Source organism: Astatotilapia calliptera, chromosome 15 (assembly GCF_900246225.1).
Source record: "Astatotilapia calliptera chromosome 15, fAstCal1.2, whole genome shotgun sequence".
NCBI classification, from domain to species: domain Eukaryota; kingdom Metazoa; phylum Chordata; class Actinopteri; order Cichliformes; family Cichlidae; genus Astatotilapia; species Astatotilapia calliptera.
In genome coordinates, this window is record NC_039316.1 from 23896225 (window position 1) to 23912669 (window position 16445).

Here is a 16445-nt window from a genome sequence, read left to right on the forward strand (position 1 = left end):
TCATTTTGTGTGGATAAAGTGTAACATAACATCATAATGATCACCTTTTTTTCCTTCTGAGACTTGAACATTTTTTCCATCGAGCCTGATCAAGTAAGCAAATGATATTCACATCAGGCTCACAGTAGCTGCACTTTGTGTCAGTGAGCAGATGTTAAGATCATAATACACTGAAATCTGTACAAGTAAACACCGTAAATGTTTTACCTTCTGATCACTGATACGCTTTCAATGTGAAAAAAAAAATCACCAAATCTTCCACTCGCAGCTTCTTTGTAAGCATTACTTCATTGTGGTTTTAAAATGAGGTATTGTTTTGATGCTCTTCTTCATCCTCCTACTCCTCTGCTCTGACTCTCTAAAAGAATATAAAACAACAAGCATATGTCTGCTTATTGATACCATTTGCACAAAGCACTGCTTTCAATTATGGCTTTTAAAAAGGTCACACAAAGCCAGTGAAAGCTAATTGGTCTTACGGCATGTTTGTTCAGACGAGGAGCTCGTTTCCAGAATTATGCATTCATTTCAGAGAACAATCATTGCCTGAGGTTCATCACTGAATCTATCAACTTCAACCAGAGAACTTCAGAGAAAGTTCATTCAATAAAAGATAAGGTTGGATGTGTCTTTTCTGACAGTAGTCAACAATTTAAAGGCCACAATGCTGATTTTTTTTTTCTTTTAATCAGCACTATTCACATGTAGCGAGAAATTAGGTAAAACTTTTAAAATCCCAAGATCATGATTTATTGGTAGGAAAATAATTAAGTGTATTCATGACTAAACTTGTGTGAGGGATCATCTCACACTCTCAAAAGAGCTTCAAAAAACTTTCAAAACACTCTCCGTAACTGGAGTTTGAATTTTCTCATTGAAGAACCTCAGTCTCTCAGAACGGCTGGACCTCCTACATCATCTCTCTGTACACAGGAGCTCTGCGGGCCAGTGTGGTGACCCTTGACTGCACAGCGACGCACAACACCAACCACATCATCAGGTTCATGGATTATATGATTCCCCTGGGACTGGTATGCAGCAATGACGAGTCAGCACACAGAGTAGGTGGAACTGCTCTCAGTTTAGTGCTGAGACAACAATCTGTGTCTCAGCTTCAACAACAATAAAGAGAATTCAGAAAAATATGCCGTACTCATCACTAATGACACTGCTGTGGTGATTGTTTCTCGGTATGCACATAATTAAGAACTAAGAACCTCACATGGACAAACAACACCTCATTATCCAAGAAAGCTGAATCACTAACAGACCAATCAGCATGCATTAGCAGAAATAAATTGGCTTCACTGTTAAAAAAAAAAAGACAAACAAACCTAAAGGACTTAATCAGTATTAGGTTTTAATGTGGACAAGAATTGCAGGACTGAGCTTACAAACTAGAGGCCTTTTATTTAGACAGTAATATGTGCAAAACCCTGCAAGAGATCAGGAGGGTAACAAACAGAGGAATAATTCCCCTAGATCTTCTCTGATTACTCAAGTTTCCTTTTTTGGTGTCATCTTCCTGCTGTGATGATGATCAATGTGAACTTTTACTTATGACAATTTCTTCCTGCAACTTCTGAAAACATGCCCTGTGCTGCCTGTGTTTACATGAGCTAACCATGAAGTGGCAGCACTCATGTTGTGACATCACGAATCCTGTTGTCATGGATCTGCTGACAACATAAAGTCACCGATAACACTGTGGGACTGCTGTATCTACTAATATCAAAACCTCACACACTCCATTAAACTTCATACTGCCAATGCTACCCACACGCACACACACACACACAGGCAGACGGGGCGATCCTTCTATCTCCACAAAGTAAAACTGTATCAAAAAATACATTACCCATAATGCTACCTTCTTACAAGCTCTGTCTGTAACATTACCAGTTCTCCTGTAGTATTTGTTCAGCCTGTTCTCATCCCCAGGGCATCAATTACAGTATTTCAGTTCTGTAAAACAAAGGGGACACTGGGGGACGATGAGGTTCTTTATTTTTAGAATCTTAACCAAGTAGTTCATAACTGAGCCTAACCTGGTAGTTTCATGTTCCTAAAACTTACCAAGAAGTGAAAAACAAACCAATCTAAAGGGAAAACATGGTCATATTATGGTGCAAATATGAGCTCCTGTGATTTGGGTGACCATTACCTCCTCTCCATTATTCTAATCTGGATTACGTAGAGCTCACCAAGACACCAACAGCAAAGAAAACTTTGTACCTCATGGGTGGATGCAGGAGGTGTCTGACAAAACACCATCGTGCTGAAATGATGAGACTCCACTGTTTTTTGTTTTTTTGGGGGTGTTTTTTGCTTTTGAGAAGTATAGAAGTTTTAGGACTCAGAAATAGCTTACTATCAAAAACAGTTTCATCATAAAGATAATTAACCTAAAAAATGTGATTACATCTCTGTTAACGTGCTTAATTATGATACAAATATGATAATTATCTGGCAACACTGATTGGAACCATGTAAGCCTGTTTCTACTGAGCCTTCTTGGCCACACCTAAGTTCATAAACCGTGCGTTCAGCCTCTTTCTCCTCGTCTCTGCTCGGTTGCAGCAGGCTTGTTTCACCGGAGTGACGTGGGTCTGGGTGACTGAAACGTCCACCTGTTTCACTGCATTTCTACGCTCTTATTTTTCTGTTTTGTCCAGCAAGATTAAACAACAATAAGATTTGAATTATTGCTTTCACACTATAAGTTATAGCTACCGAGAGAACCACACCGAGCTCTCTCAGTTTCATTTCGCTTTTAAACACTTTTCTGGGCAAACAGCTGAATAAATGGAATCGTTAATTCTTTAACAGCAGTTTTGGGAAACATGGAGCTAATGTTGTCAAAATCCTACTTAATTATGTTCCCTGCTATTACTGATCGAGGCCTCTCTGTGAAGCTGTACAGCTTTATTTTCCCCTGTACTTTCTACACATTCTCACTCTGAATGACAGCGAGCTGTCTGCGAGGAGCTTCATTCAGCAGCGTTCACTTTTTCCATCCGTTTTCACACTCGCATGGAAACTGGAGACACGTGACTCTGAAACTAAGCATTGCAGCCTGCTTCTCATTACTCTAACTGGTGATTTAGTAAGTCTATGGCAGCTGACTACATATAAACCCATGCTGGGCTCGAGCTGAATATAAACGCCAGCTCTTCTGCTAATAGGTATTTGGCTTTAGCAGGGGCTCTCCAGCAGTTTCCGTCGTCTGGCAGTGACTGAGGCTCTGACGAATAGGAGAGATAATCTGTCCTGAAGTAATGTCATAAACACACAGTTCAGCGTGTACAGATGCATCTGTCCATTGTCCTGTTTAAAAGGTGGACGTTAGAGGGTTAGTTATTTTCACTCAAATAGAATACTACAGGGAAATTAGCAGTAACACATCATCACCATTTTTGAACTCCTGTATTAAAAATAAGAATCATTTGTGTTTAAGAGGACCTACTCTGCTCATTTCAAACTCCATTTTTTAATTATTGAAATCTACTAGAGTAGCTTTGAATGACTCACAGTTCAAAATAATCCTTATCTTCTACTGGCCCTCACTTCTGAAACAAGCGGTTATAGCACCATATGGCTGCCCTCATGTCAAACAGAAGGTTTCACAGTCTCTATGACATCAGACAAAACCAAGGATGATAAAAAAGTACAGTGTTTAATGCAGGAAGATTTTGGCTCACATGGATTACTTGTACGTCTGCAGATCTTTGATGCTTTGCCCACATGTGACATTGGAACAGGACATACATTGCTATGAAAAATGATGTGCTCACTTCCTGATTTCTTAGTTTTGTGCATATTTGTCACATGTACATGTTTCAGATCATTGAACGAAGTTTAATAATATTTAAAGATATCCTGAGTAATTACAAAATGCAGTTTTTAAACGATGATTTTACTTATTGAGGGAAAAAAGCTGGCCAATCTGACCAGGCCAAGTTTGAAAAAGTAATTGCCCCTCTTGTTAAATCATGAATTAACAGCGATTGCCCACATTTTTTGGACAGCTGAAACTATTTCATTGCCGCACCTGGGCCTAATTACTGCCAGACCTGCTGAATCCAGAAAATCGCTTAAATAGAAGCTGTCTTGCAAAGTGAAGCAGGCTGAAAGATCTCGAGAGCAGTACATCACACCAAGATGTAAAAAAACAGCTGAGAAACAAAGTCATTGACATCTATCAGTCTGGGTTACAGAGCCATTTCTCAGGCTTTGGGGCTCCAGTGAACCACGTTGAGAGCCATTATGAAGAAACATGGAGACAACTCGGAACGGTGCCGAACCTTTTCCAGGAGCGGCCAGCCTACAAAAATTATTCCAAGATAGCGTCGACGACTCAACCAGGAGCTCACAGAAGAACCCAGAACAACATCTAAAGAACCTCACTTTTATTTGGTTATCTGACCAATTATATAGTCTGTGAGGCACTGACACTCCAGCTTAAGTAAAGAGTTAAACGCTTGCTGTTCAGTATTCATTATGAGGCCGCAGTGCTGCCCATAAAAAATCACTGACTGAAAATGACTGAACTGTGATTCCCGGAGAGATACTGCTTTGTTCTTCGTCCCCATCATGCCACCTGAGTTCAAAACAAAATCCTGGAAAAGTCCATGTTAAAAGTCTTAAAGTGTGCCAACAAACACCCAATTACGCAGTCAAGCAGCGTGGACATATTTGTCCATGATTTCATTCGGTTAATACCAAATTCATAATGCCATCTGTCTAGATTTGGTGTTTATGTTGATGGTCTTCTGATGTTGTAGCCCTTCCATCTCAACAGTATCTGCATAATTGTTTTGCTGTCAGCTGATTGTATGAATACTATTTCCCAGAAAAAGCTCTGCAAGTTTAGTTTGCATATAAATAACAGCTGGAAATTTAAAACCCATCATGTTACCCAGCATTGAATGTCCTGGGATGACTTTGGGACTATAGGTACAGCTGCCTGCTAAATGGCTTTGCTCACGTATTACAACATTTTGGTTAAAGAAAGTCTTCTTTTCTTTTGCACTGGACTGTAAAATTGTAAATTTGCAAACTGCAAACATGTGTTAATCATTAGATCTCCGAACAGTTTACATGTGTGTGTGAATTCCTTCCAGGAGAAATTCTGTGTTTATTATGACATAGCTGTAATTTACAGTAATGTTGTGTTGTAGTGTTTCATTTATAATTCTTTGGACATTAGATGACTCACATAGCCTGACAAAAACCTTCTAATTAACATTCATGGTTACAAAACAAAGCCACTAAACAAATAGGAACTCATCAACTTTACTTCTCTCGGTATTACTGACTAATCGAAATACTGATTTCAAGCAACAGCGCGATCTTTTAAATGTTTGCACTTGTTGTTCATTTGTAGAACATCTTTAAGCTAAGTTTTTAAAAATGCCGTAGCCCGTGTCCCAGCCACCAAATATTTGAATGCTTCAGAAATAATCGCTCTCAGATGACTGAGATTTCAATGTGGACATTAAGAAACCTTTCCAGAAACCACACAGCAGCATATCAATGCTGTATCAATCATGCCATATCTATCAAAGACAAACATGACTTTTGAGTCTGGAAACTGACAGATTTTGTTATGAAGTCAGTGTACCTCTCCTGGGGAGAGATGGGGAGGAAACTGACCAGGGGGAAGACCTAGGTGATTGTGAATGCAAGTGGCTTAGGGTTTGAGCAAAGAGGGGATTTTGTTGGTCGGTGGCTCGTTGTTAGTAGGAGCACTGAGTGGGATCTGACACAAGAAGACAAGAAACTTGAGGAAATAATCAGACTTCAGTCACACGCTAAATACATGTAAAGTTGGTAAGCAGAGGTAATGACACGATGAGATGCAGGTGTGCCAGGGAGGAACAGGTGGGCTGCTTCAAAGACATCCCTCATCTCCTCAATGCGCTGGTATGATACATAAAGCTAGTGTTGTGAAGTAGATTTTGGGGTAGGATTTTACATAATGTCTGCGAATGCAGCACTAACATCCACACCTTCCCAGCTGATAATTAGCAACCTTATAAGAAACAGCTGCGCTTCACTACCACACAGAGGCATTTGGCAGTCTTTTCCCATCCAAGGTGGCTGAGAGCGTTAGGCAGCTAAGCACTGCAGATCTCCTCAGGAAAGCTGCTCATTTTAGTATTGCCCTTTAGATAGTGGATTGTGCTGTACTGCTGCACTGAAAAAAAGGGACTGGCCATCTCTTGGATTTATGTAAGCATCTTGCATGCATTTAACACAATTGCCTCATGTTTTAAAGTTAAATGTAACTATATAGTGTAAAAACTACATGATATGCAGAAAGGGTGTATTAAATTGTTCATATCATGTTCAGGTGAAGTAAGTCAATAAGATAGCAACGTTAAATCTCGTGAAACCACGCGTGATTTCATCTCGCGGGCTTTGGATCGTGGTTTAAAAAAGGCATCCATCTCAGTCAAGTCGAGCAGCCAACTCTACGTTTTTGGTATGTCTTGATTTTTTGAATTCATTTTTACCATATTTCAGCCAAATGTAGTTAAACGTCTAGAGTGTCGCCATGTAACATGCTAAAAAAGAGCCGTTAGCTTATTTGCTGTTTTATCTGTTGTCAAAGAATTGGCGCTTTTTCATTTGAATTTGTCTTTGGCACAAGAGCCGTAATATCACATTAAACCTAATTACGAGGCACTCATAACATAATTAGGTTTTCTGTGTGAATAGATTTGTCAACTGACTCTTCAGTTACATTGTGTATTTACTGCACCGTGGTGTTAGTGAGATTTTGGACATTGAACAGCTTTAGCTAATATCATCAGCGGCATTATGCTAGCTTACATCCCTACCCCTCCTGCCCTCACCTGCTGTCCTTTTGTTTTTGTTTTTGTTTTTTTTGCTGCACATTGAGAGACGACCTCTATTCTGCATTTCACCAGGAGTCAGCTGATGGATTGTGGGTTCAAGGTGTTATGGTAAGAAAGTATATTCTATTTTCGTTTCTGTAACTTAATTATAATAGGTTTTTTATAATTATTAGGTGCATGCATACTCACCCTATTAATACAACTGAGAGATCCAAAATAGAATAGAATAGAATAGAATTCAACTTTATTGTCATTGCACATGCACAGGTACAGGGCAACGAAATGCAGTTTGCATCCATCCAGAAGTGCTTTAGTGATATAGATATATTACAATATATATTAGCAATAATATAGATATGTGAGTATATTACAGAAATGGGTCTATTATGGTATGTTATAATGTACACGGTATGAAGTATGTTGTGAATATTCTATAACTATAAGTATGTACAGGCTGTAGTGAGTACAAGCTATGTACAGGATATGAACAGGATATAAATATGAAAAACTATACAGAATATGAAATAAATAACTTTACAGAATCTGGGATATACAGCTATACAGAAATGGGAACTATGCAAGTTGTAAACAGTTGTAGGATTAAAGATTATCGAATGTACAGAATGATTATTTACACAAAATCTGCCATAGGTTTAACTTATACCTGTATGTATTGCCAGAAAGGTGATTACTGGACTCGCATTAATGCACACTTGAACTGAAATGAGGTTGTAACTTGTGGGTTGTTGGGTTGCAAATCAGAAACAAACATCTTTGGATTTTTTTTAATCCCATAAGATCTGGAAACACAGTTTTTATTCAACAAAACATTACTGATTAACCAAGCACAGTGCCTGCTGTTATTTCAAAATAATTTTATGTCATTTCAGATAAAATGCAGCATTCCAGTGCATCCCAACCATGCCTTTACAGTCAAGGTTTCTGACGGAGCTGAGTTTTTCTCTGACAGTCTGCTGAAAGTGTTTGCAAAGTGATCGGGGGAACAGGGCACAAAGCTAAAGGATGTAGCTGCCATAATGACAGTAAGAACTTTAAAATTCTTTAACTACAAAGTGTATATGTATTGCATTAGGTCAGTAAAAGATTTTTATGCTACATCCATTGAAACAGTCAACTATTACCTGTGAGTAATGATTCCACTAAAAGGATGCCATAATTTTCGTCATGCATTTACTGGCCCACTGAGAAAAAATTATCTTTTTTTAAAAATAAATGTTCTGGAAACTATATATCCATAAAGTTGATGTCAAACAGGAACTTTTGATATTGCTTTGTAGATGCTGGTGTTGCATGTTGACTGGTTTAAAAAGTCAAGAGTTTTTGTCTGGGATCATTTTCTTCTGTGCTACTGAAAAGTTCACAAATCTCTGTTTTCTTTGTTATAATAGTCAAGGATGACATTAATGCTCGGAGTCCCTCATCAAAGTGCTCCGCATCTGTGTGAAAGACAATTGCAACATCTTGGTGCAGGAGTTCATGGTGAGTGTTTTATGAGTAGATTGTGGCTTTGCAACATTTAAAAATGCATTTAGTTATCCACTTGATCCTCATTGGACTGGTTAGGACCAGTAGTCCTCTTTAATAATTTGAAGTTCACATGAGGCCTGGTAGTGAACTCGGCCGCCGGCCCTTGAGGCCCCATCCCCACCCCTGTATTAGGGGTCACATCAGTGTGAAAAAACTTTAAATTTGTCATTCTAATGAACAAAGGAAAATCCCACCAATATTTATATTAGCTTTTGTTTGAAAAAATGACCAACAGCTAACCAAATTGTGGGGCTGAAAGTCTAAATTCTAACATCTTCTGAGTGACATAACCTGGATTTCTGATGGGCCGGTGTCTTTCTAACAAAAACTAATGTAAAGCATTTGAAATTATTATGTTTTTCACCCTCTCTTAGAAACTCTGTTAGACCATGAATGGCAGCATGGCAGGCCACTCTTTGGCTATAGCTATTTACTATGTTGCTTGCATTGGTTTAAATTACTCTAACATTAGAACTGGTAGATTCAAAAGAGATGAGTTTAAAAAGGAATCTTAAAGAAATGTTTTGTGTTTAACCAGGACTTGCCTGAGGCCACTGCACAGATTGAGAAAACCACAATGAACATCTGTCTCCAGAGATGCGCCAGGCAATGACTTTTCTGATGTTGTTCTTCAAGATCTGGATAACGTGACCTTTGCAGTAGCCATGCTGTTTGGACCTTTTTTATTCCTTCAACATGAGTTACCCATCACAACTCTGCTACACTTTTGAGGTGATTCAATGGGTGGTAATGGAGTTGGATGCAACTCAGCTCTCAAGAAAAGCTCACAACTAAGACAAAACTGCTCCTGCAACGAAGCTCACTGTTATGCATGTGAGGTGACCAGCTCTAGGTGAGAGGACATTTAAATCTCACACTTGTTCTGCTGCATTTTTGAAGCTCAATTCCAGGAACGGATCGCAGGGTTCATTTTTATATACTCTGCAACTGCCATGAGGACGAGCCGTTTTTTGTTGTTGTTTGTTTTTCCTTTTGCTCTGTACAAGTTCTGTTTGTCTGTTTGGCAGCATTTTTAAATTTCTCTTTGTATTTTTTCTTTCTTTTACTAGTGAAGAGATGTAGCGTGAACAGTTATACAGTCTAAATATCCCATATGGGTCGTGTGAAATGGTATTTTCAGTTTCATTCAGTTGAAGTAAAGAACGTTGAATATTTCTAAGTGTGCTGTTTTGAACCAAGATGTCACAGTATGATCAGTGCTGTAATTTTTGACAGTCACTGTATCAATGTTATTTTTGCGTCTCTTGAATAAAGGTTTTGACCTGCAAGTGCTAATTTCTTTAGTTATTGGGGTAAAATGGGTAGTGTTAATAGGAAGGTGTTTGCCAATTCAGTAACCTAATTTAATGTTAATGGAAACTAACATTACCTCAAATTGTTTAGTCATAATTGTTGTTTAACTGAATCTTGACGTTAGAGGCCTTAAATAGAATGTTTTGATTTGTTCTTTCCCAACATTTTTCAAAAGAAACAGTCCAATTTCTTTGCTGTGATTGATTCCAGAGAACACGGAAGAACTGACATTATTTAACTGTTGATTTATATAGATTCAGTAGAGGAGTAATGTCAGTTTAATTCTTTACCTACTGCAGTGAAATTAGACATTTTGTTTTGAAAGGTTACTGGTGGATGCCAGCAACCATCTTGGAAGAGAACAATACAATCTGTTATAAGGCCTCCATTTGAAAATTGTGTATTTGATACTAGAATATAATAGCAAAATGTAATTTGAAGATAACATGTAGTATTTAAGTGACCAAGTAGTATTGGGTAAAAGTTATTGAATCGTGTTGGGATAACGTGAGAAAATTGTGAAGGATTAAAATATTCCAAGAGCTCACATTACTTCATCAAAACATGTTTAAGTCACATTTTATCAACACAAATTGCACAGGTTTATTGAACATGAATAAATTGTGTTAATTTAACTCAATTGTTTAAGTTGCTGCCAAAGCAAAACATCTGTGTGCAACAAATGTCCACCATTGAATTAAGTAAATCCAACAACATATTTTTTTCAGTGTGGGGCCCGTTCTTCGTACGTCGCTTACTACATCCAAGATCAAATGACACATCCAAGACCAAATCATCGCGCTAACCGTGAGCTCACTAATCCGGTTCTCCGAACACACCTGCTGTTGACGATTAGTACAGCTGGATGAAGTAATGTGAGATCACTGGGTGTCGTAAAAGGGGCTACGCATCGATAGTAGAAACATTGATCGGCAACCCTCTGATTGGTCGGCGAAAATGTCGAAGGAGCGCGCTCGGTAATTTTCGGCAGCAGAGCAAGAACTCTTGAGTGAGGGATTTCAGGAGTTCCAGAGTTTAATCAGAACGCGAGGGAACACTGCAAAGGCTGCAAAAGCAAGGAGAGAGGGCTGGCAGAAAGTTGCTGACAAATTAAACGCGTAAGTAATTAAACATATTACATGACACCATATCATATTATATCATATCAAATCATATCCTCCTACACATTAGAGCCACAACAGGACCCACCAGAACATGGGAACAAGTAAAAGTGAAATACAAGAACATTCTACAGAATGGTAATATCTATCACTCATATTGCTGTCAGTCTCTTGAAAAGACACCCTGAAACAATCCCTGTGTTTGTGTATAACAGCAACCAAGAAAAGGGCAGAGCAACAAAAGACAGGTGGTGGTCCTGCACCCCCTCGTCACACCCCGGCAGAGGAGCTGGCCCTAAGGTTGAATGCCACCAGACCCATTGTTGAGGGCATCCCTGGGGGCAGCTCTTCCACAGACCAGAAGCCGGGGTGCAGTAGCAGCAGCACCTACATAACTGGTGAATGGGCTCATGATTCAAAAAATTTGATTGTTGCCTTAATGAAAATGCTATTCGTACTTTGACATTCATTGGCATTGTGGGTTTTCTTTGTGTGCAGTGTTACATGACACTCCATCACTTTTACCTGTTCCCATGGAAGGGGTGACTGGAGCATGCATAGTAAGTTGGGAGATTATTTTTATATATATATTATATATCCCCACCCAATTGTACAGACCAATAGGCTGTACCACATCCCTTTGTAACACCATTGTGTTTCCATTGCACAGGACAGTGACGCAACCCTGTCAGATGACTGTGGTTTGGAGGAAGACCCTGTGAGTACATGCATGAATTGGCCTGAATTGCCATCTACTTGTGCACTGCCATGTGTGTCTGACTGCAGTATGATTTGCAGGCCAAGAGGCCGGCAGAGAGGCCTGCTGATACAGAGGTGGGCAGTGTTGTGATTAATTTTACTGCCTATATGACATGTATTTTCCCGTTAAATGTTGTCACTACAATTGAAACAGGGTAACATTCGTCTGCTCTACAAGAGAAGTCTCCAGCAAAAAATGGAGTATACTGAGCTGAAGAAACAAAAGCTCCTAGGTGAACTCGAACTTCAAGCTCTAATGAGGCAGAAACTTCAACTGGAAATCGAGTTGCTTCAAAAGGAACTTCAGAGTAAGTAAGAATACACTTTCATACGGAGCACTATTGGTGACCTTGCGTGACACAGTATATATGATTTGTTTTTCCAGGCAACTGATGACTGGCTTGTGTGTGATGAGACAGACAAAGATGCTCAAATAAACGTCAATAGAAAATATGTTATGTCATGATTTAATTATTCAAAATAGTGTTGCACAATTCTGTCCCGTGCAGCTCTGCCACTAGGTTGGTCCAAGTGCACTGGCTGGAGGTCATCATCAGGCTGCACCTCCACCATGGGAGTCCTCTCTTTTCTGATGGTGGCAATGTTGTGCAGTACGGCACATGCAACAATAATGTCACATGCCCTGTCAGGTGCAACCCTCAGGCGTTTCAGACACTGAAATCGTTCCTTCATTTGCCCAAAGGTCATTTCAATGCGTGCCCTTGTCCTGGCTAGAGCTGCATTGTAGTGGGTTTGTGGCCCAGGGTTGGGGTCAGGGAACGGTGTCATGAAGTACTGCCTGCATGCATAACCCCTGTCTCCGAGGAGAATCCCATCGTAGGCCCCTGTGTAATGGAGAAATGCTGTTATGTTAGGCCCGAAATGAGTGTGAAATATCAGAATAAGCCTCTTTTTCTTACCACGCTCGAATAATGTGCATAACCCTGACTCTCTGAAGATCCTTGAGTCATGCACTGATCCGGGCCATTTAGCTTCCACATTTGTGATATGGCACATAGAGTCACACACCATCTGGGAGATTACATTATATGTGAACACACTCCTCCTATTATATATTACCATCTGGAATGTTAGTATTACTCACCTGCACATTTATACTGTGGACCCCCTTTCAATTGACAAAATCCCCTTCATTGGGGCCTGGGGGGGCCTTGATCGCAATGTGTGTGCAGTCTATGGTACCAATCACATTCGGGAAGCCTGCGGACAATCGAGCTACAGTTACCGACATAGGTCATGATTGCATCACATTCACTATTGAATTTACTGTACCTGCAATGGCAAAAAAGCCCTGTTTGACAACCTGTGGTCTTAAGTGGCTTGGAAAAACCACAAACGCACCCAGGAAATGCTTGAGTGCCAGGTACACTTTGCGAATGGCCCGGCAGACAGCACTTTTGCCAACGTTCTCTGCGTCTCCAATAGCGTACAGAAACGTGCCACTCGCAAAGTACCGCAAGGCAATGCACACAGTTTGTGCAGTTGTTAATGCCCGACTACGGTGAGTGGTACTCTTAACATGGGGATCCAGCAAGTTGGTTAGGTAGATGATACCCTCACGGGAAAATCGGTATCTCTCTATGAGCACACTGTCGTGCTGAGCTAAAGGATCCTGTCTATCCCGCAATATACGTTGGATTCTGAAAACTCTCCTTATCACTCTTGCACCTTCCGCAATGGGTGGCTCGCGTACAAACGGACAGGACATGGCTGCGACAGACTTCCCACTTCCACCTTCGCTTTTATAGCCGTGGTCTCCCATCTTGATTACGCGATGTAATTTGCTGTTACTACTCTGACATATGAGTTGCATCTGGCGTGATCACCTACATGACATAGCGTGATTAATAGTGCATTTCCCTTTTTTAGGAAATGACCTGTGTGACATCAATAACAGTATCAAGTGCTGCATTATCTTTAGTTACATTGATGATGTCTATTTCTGGTGAAACAGTGGTCGGATATCGCTGTTGCTTTCGTATACATGAGGCGGACATACCTGAGTGGCCGCAATCTAATCCTGTTTACATAAAGTAAGCCTGCTCCCGAGCAGGTTTACGCTTACGGCTCTGTTGCTATGACAGCAAGTCCCGGATGAGCTTCGGAGAACCGAACGATCCAAGATCACGCGAAATCGTCAACAATCAAATCCAGCTAACCTACTTAGCGACGTACGAAGAACGGGCCCCAGATGTCTTGTGCTCTTTTGTTTTGTTTTGTTGTGGCCTGTTGTCATCTTACAAACGTTTATGGACTGGCCTTGACTGACTCATGGTTTTATAAAGAACTGTAACTTAGGGTGTATTTTTTTTTATGTATATCTCTTTTACTAATTTGTTTAACGTTTTATGGTTGTTGTTTTATTGCTTTAGTGGAGGTGCGGCCGCTTGTTGAGGGGCTAGGCACGTGAGGTGGAATCCCCTCCCCGATGCATGACAGTGTACACACTGGGCATAGGTAGCTTGCACCATTCAGATTTCAGTGTGAGTGACAGTGAGGTTTGCAGTGGAACTACATGGTGAGTAATTGGTGGCACCCTTGGGTACTCCTCTCTGTAGGGCCGGTCTCCACCGCTTTGTTTAGTTATTTTATCAAGTTGGTGTTTTACTCGGGTGGCAGCGAGCCTTTTTCCTTTTAATCATTGTTTGTTAATAAAGTGTTTTAATAAACTGTCTTGCAGACTCAGCCCTGCTACCTGAAGAACATCTCTGATTTTACAGTTCTATGCTTTTAGTAGTTTTTCTTAATAAATTCTGCCTCACCTCTGCTGTTAATAATGAGCCTGTGGGCTTTGGTAGCTAGTGTAATATCTACATTGGCTATAAAAATCTTTCCTGGGGTGTAACTCTGTCCCCAGGTGGCGTTGTCAACATCCCTTAGTCACCGTCCCTGGTTATCCCTCCTTCGCGCCACCACACTAGCAAGCAGGTGCCTTAAACATGACTTCTAATGGTCAGCAGGGGGCGACTCCTATGGTTATAAAAATAAATTTACAGTCCTTTCACTCTGTGGGGAAACAGCCCTCGACTCACTCGCTTTGTGACCTCATCATCATTTCCTGATGAGCTCAGTTTTTGTTTCAAGTTTTAATGAATAAAATACGAAGTTCATTTTGTGAAATATGAGTATTGTACAAGTCCGGAGGATAAACCAGGGTATAGCAACTTAGCTAACAACATGAGAATTGCAAGTCTGAGCTTGCAGTGTCCTTTGGTTCCTCTGTCAGATCCAGCAGTCTTTCATTGTATTCACTTTCAAAATGGCAATGGCAATTAACGGATGTCATGGATAAAGTAAGCAAACACAGTATTGTCAATGGAGAAATGTCTGAAATTCTCTTTCAGATTCTGGGTTCTGTGTGGGCTCTAATGTGAATGTCTATGTATGGAGACAACAGATTTGTGATTTTCATCAGTTCATCACAGTTAATTGCTGTGACACGAACATCACAAAGCGACTGCATGTAACTGCCAACCTGATTCTGCCTTACTGCCTCTTTATCGCTGTGTTGCCGTGCAAAAGTGACGGAGAAAGCGCCTGTCTGCGAGTAACTGTAAACCCTGTCTTTGAAGCAACCGTTTCAGAGGCAACAAGACTGGAAGGTCATTGCACATGCTCACAAACATTTGGGTTTCTCCAACCTCTGTTTTCTCAGATGTGACTGCAGCATAAGCTTGAATGAGCGAATGCCTAATTTGCATGAACTGCCTAATTTGAAGTCAAGCTACATCTATCTGGCAGTATACTTTGTAAGAGTGCATCATATTTTTTAATAGCTAACTGTATTTTTATATGTAAATCTACTCATATAAAGTAAGTAATAAAGCCCCAGTACACCTGCCAACAAAGACACTGCATGAATGAATGAATGTTTATACAGAAATGAAAATGTTTTTTTAAGAATATTTGAACTCTCAGCAGATTTCATGTGATTTTGCTGTTAGCAGCCAGCTTGGCAGATGAAACGTTCATGCTGTTGTCCTCCGACCGCTGCAGCTTGAAAACGAATTCTTCCCCTGCAGACTTATGTAACTTAATGCAGAGTAATCATTTCCAATTCAGTACCTTCACCACATAAATCATTAGTTACTCTCCTTCCAGCCAGACTGCGCTTTTCAGACCATGTTTGAGCTGCCGCACGATGAATCACTTCTCCGTCCGAACGCTTCTTTTCTTGGAGATCTCGACGAACCAATTCATTGTGCCCTTTGGTCAAATGTTCTCAGCAAACACGAAAGCTCTGATTTTATAAGGAAATCATAAATGTTTCATTTGATCTCAAAGCCGAAGACAGCCGTAGAGCGCCTCGCATCACTGTGACATAAACATAAAGTAATAAGACTTTGCTGTGGTTACTGCGTAAGGGTCAGCCAAGTGTTAATGTGTGCAACACTTAATGCAAAGTGGTTTACTTGCTGGAAAACATTATACCCAGCTCTTTAGTGACTGAAGAGCTGCCAAAACAAATAATACGTCTGTGCTTGTCCTACTTTAATCTGATTCATCAGCACATTTTCACGTTATGAGTTTGATTAAGACGTTGCAGAACACATGAGTCATCTTCTTTAATCAGTCATTAGGAGGATTTTATTTGCCGTTTTGCATTTACTGTTTTTTCCCCCAATAATAAATGCTAAATTATATTTTAAGTGAGTGGTGAGCTCTTTAGATTTGAGGTTTTCTATTTTCCACTAATTTAAAGTAACACTTAACATTTATCTTTAATTTATTTTGACCGCCTGAAGAGCTCCAGTGTTATTATTATGTTATAGTGATGTGTCAGTCGCGAACGAAATGGCTCTTAGAGGCGGGTCTTTGA

General features: G+C 40.1%; 1 protein-coding gene across 1 annotated transcript; it reads right to left on the reverse strand.

The window, feature by feature from the left end:
* Nucleotides 1–11116: 11116 nt before the first annotated feature.
* On the reverse strand, nt 11117–13334 carry LOC113037604 (putative nuclease HARBI1). Its single transcript, XM_026194854.1, is given in 5 exon segments — nt 11117–11233; nt 12098–12450; nt 12526–12637; nt 12711–12826; nt 12899–13334. Coding segments are annotated over 5 exon segments (1134 nt in total).
* Nucleotides 13335–16445: the final 3111 nt, after the last annotated feature.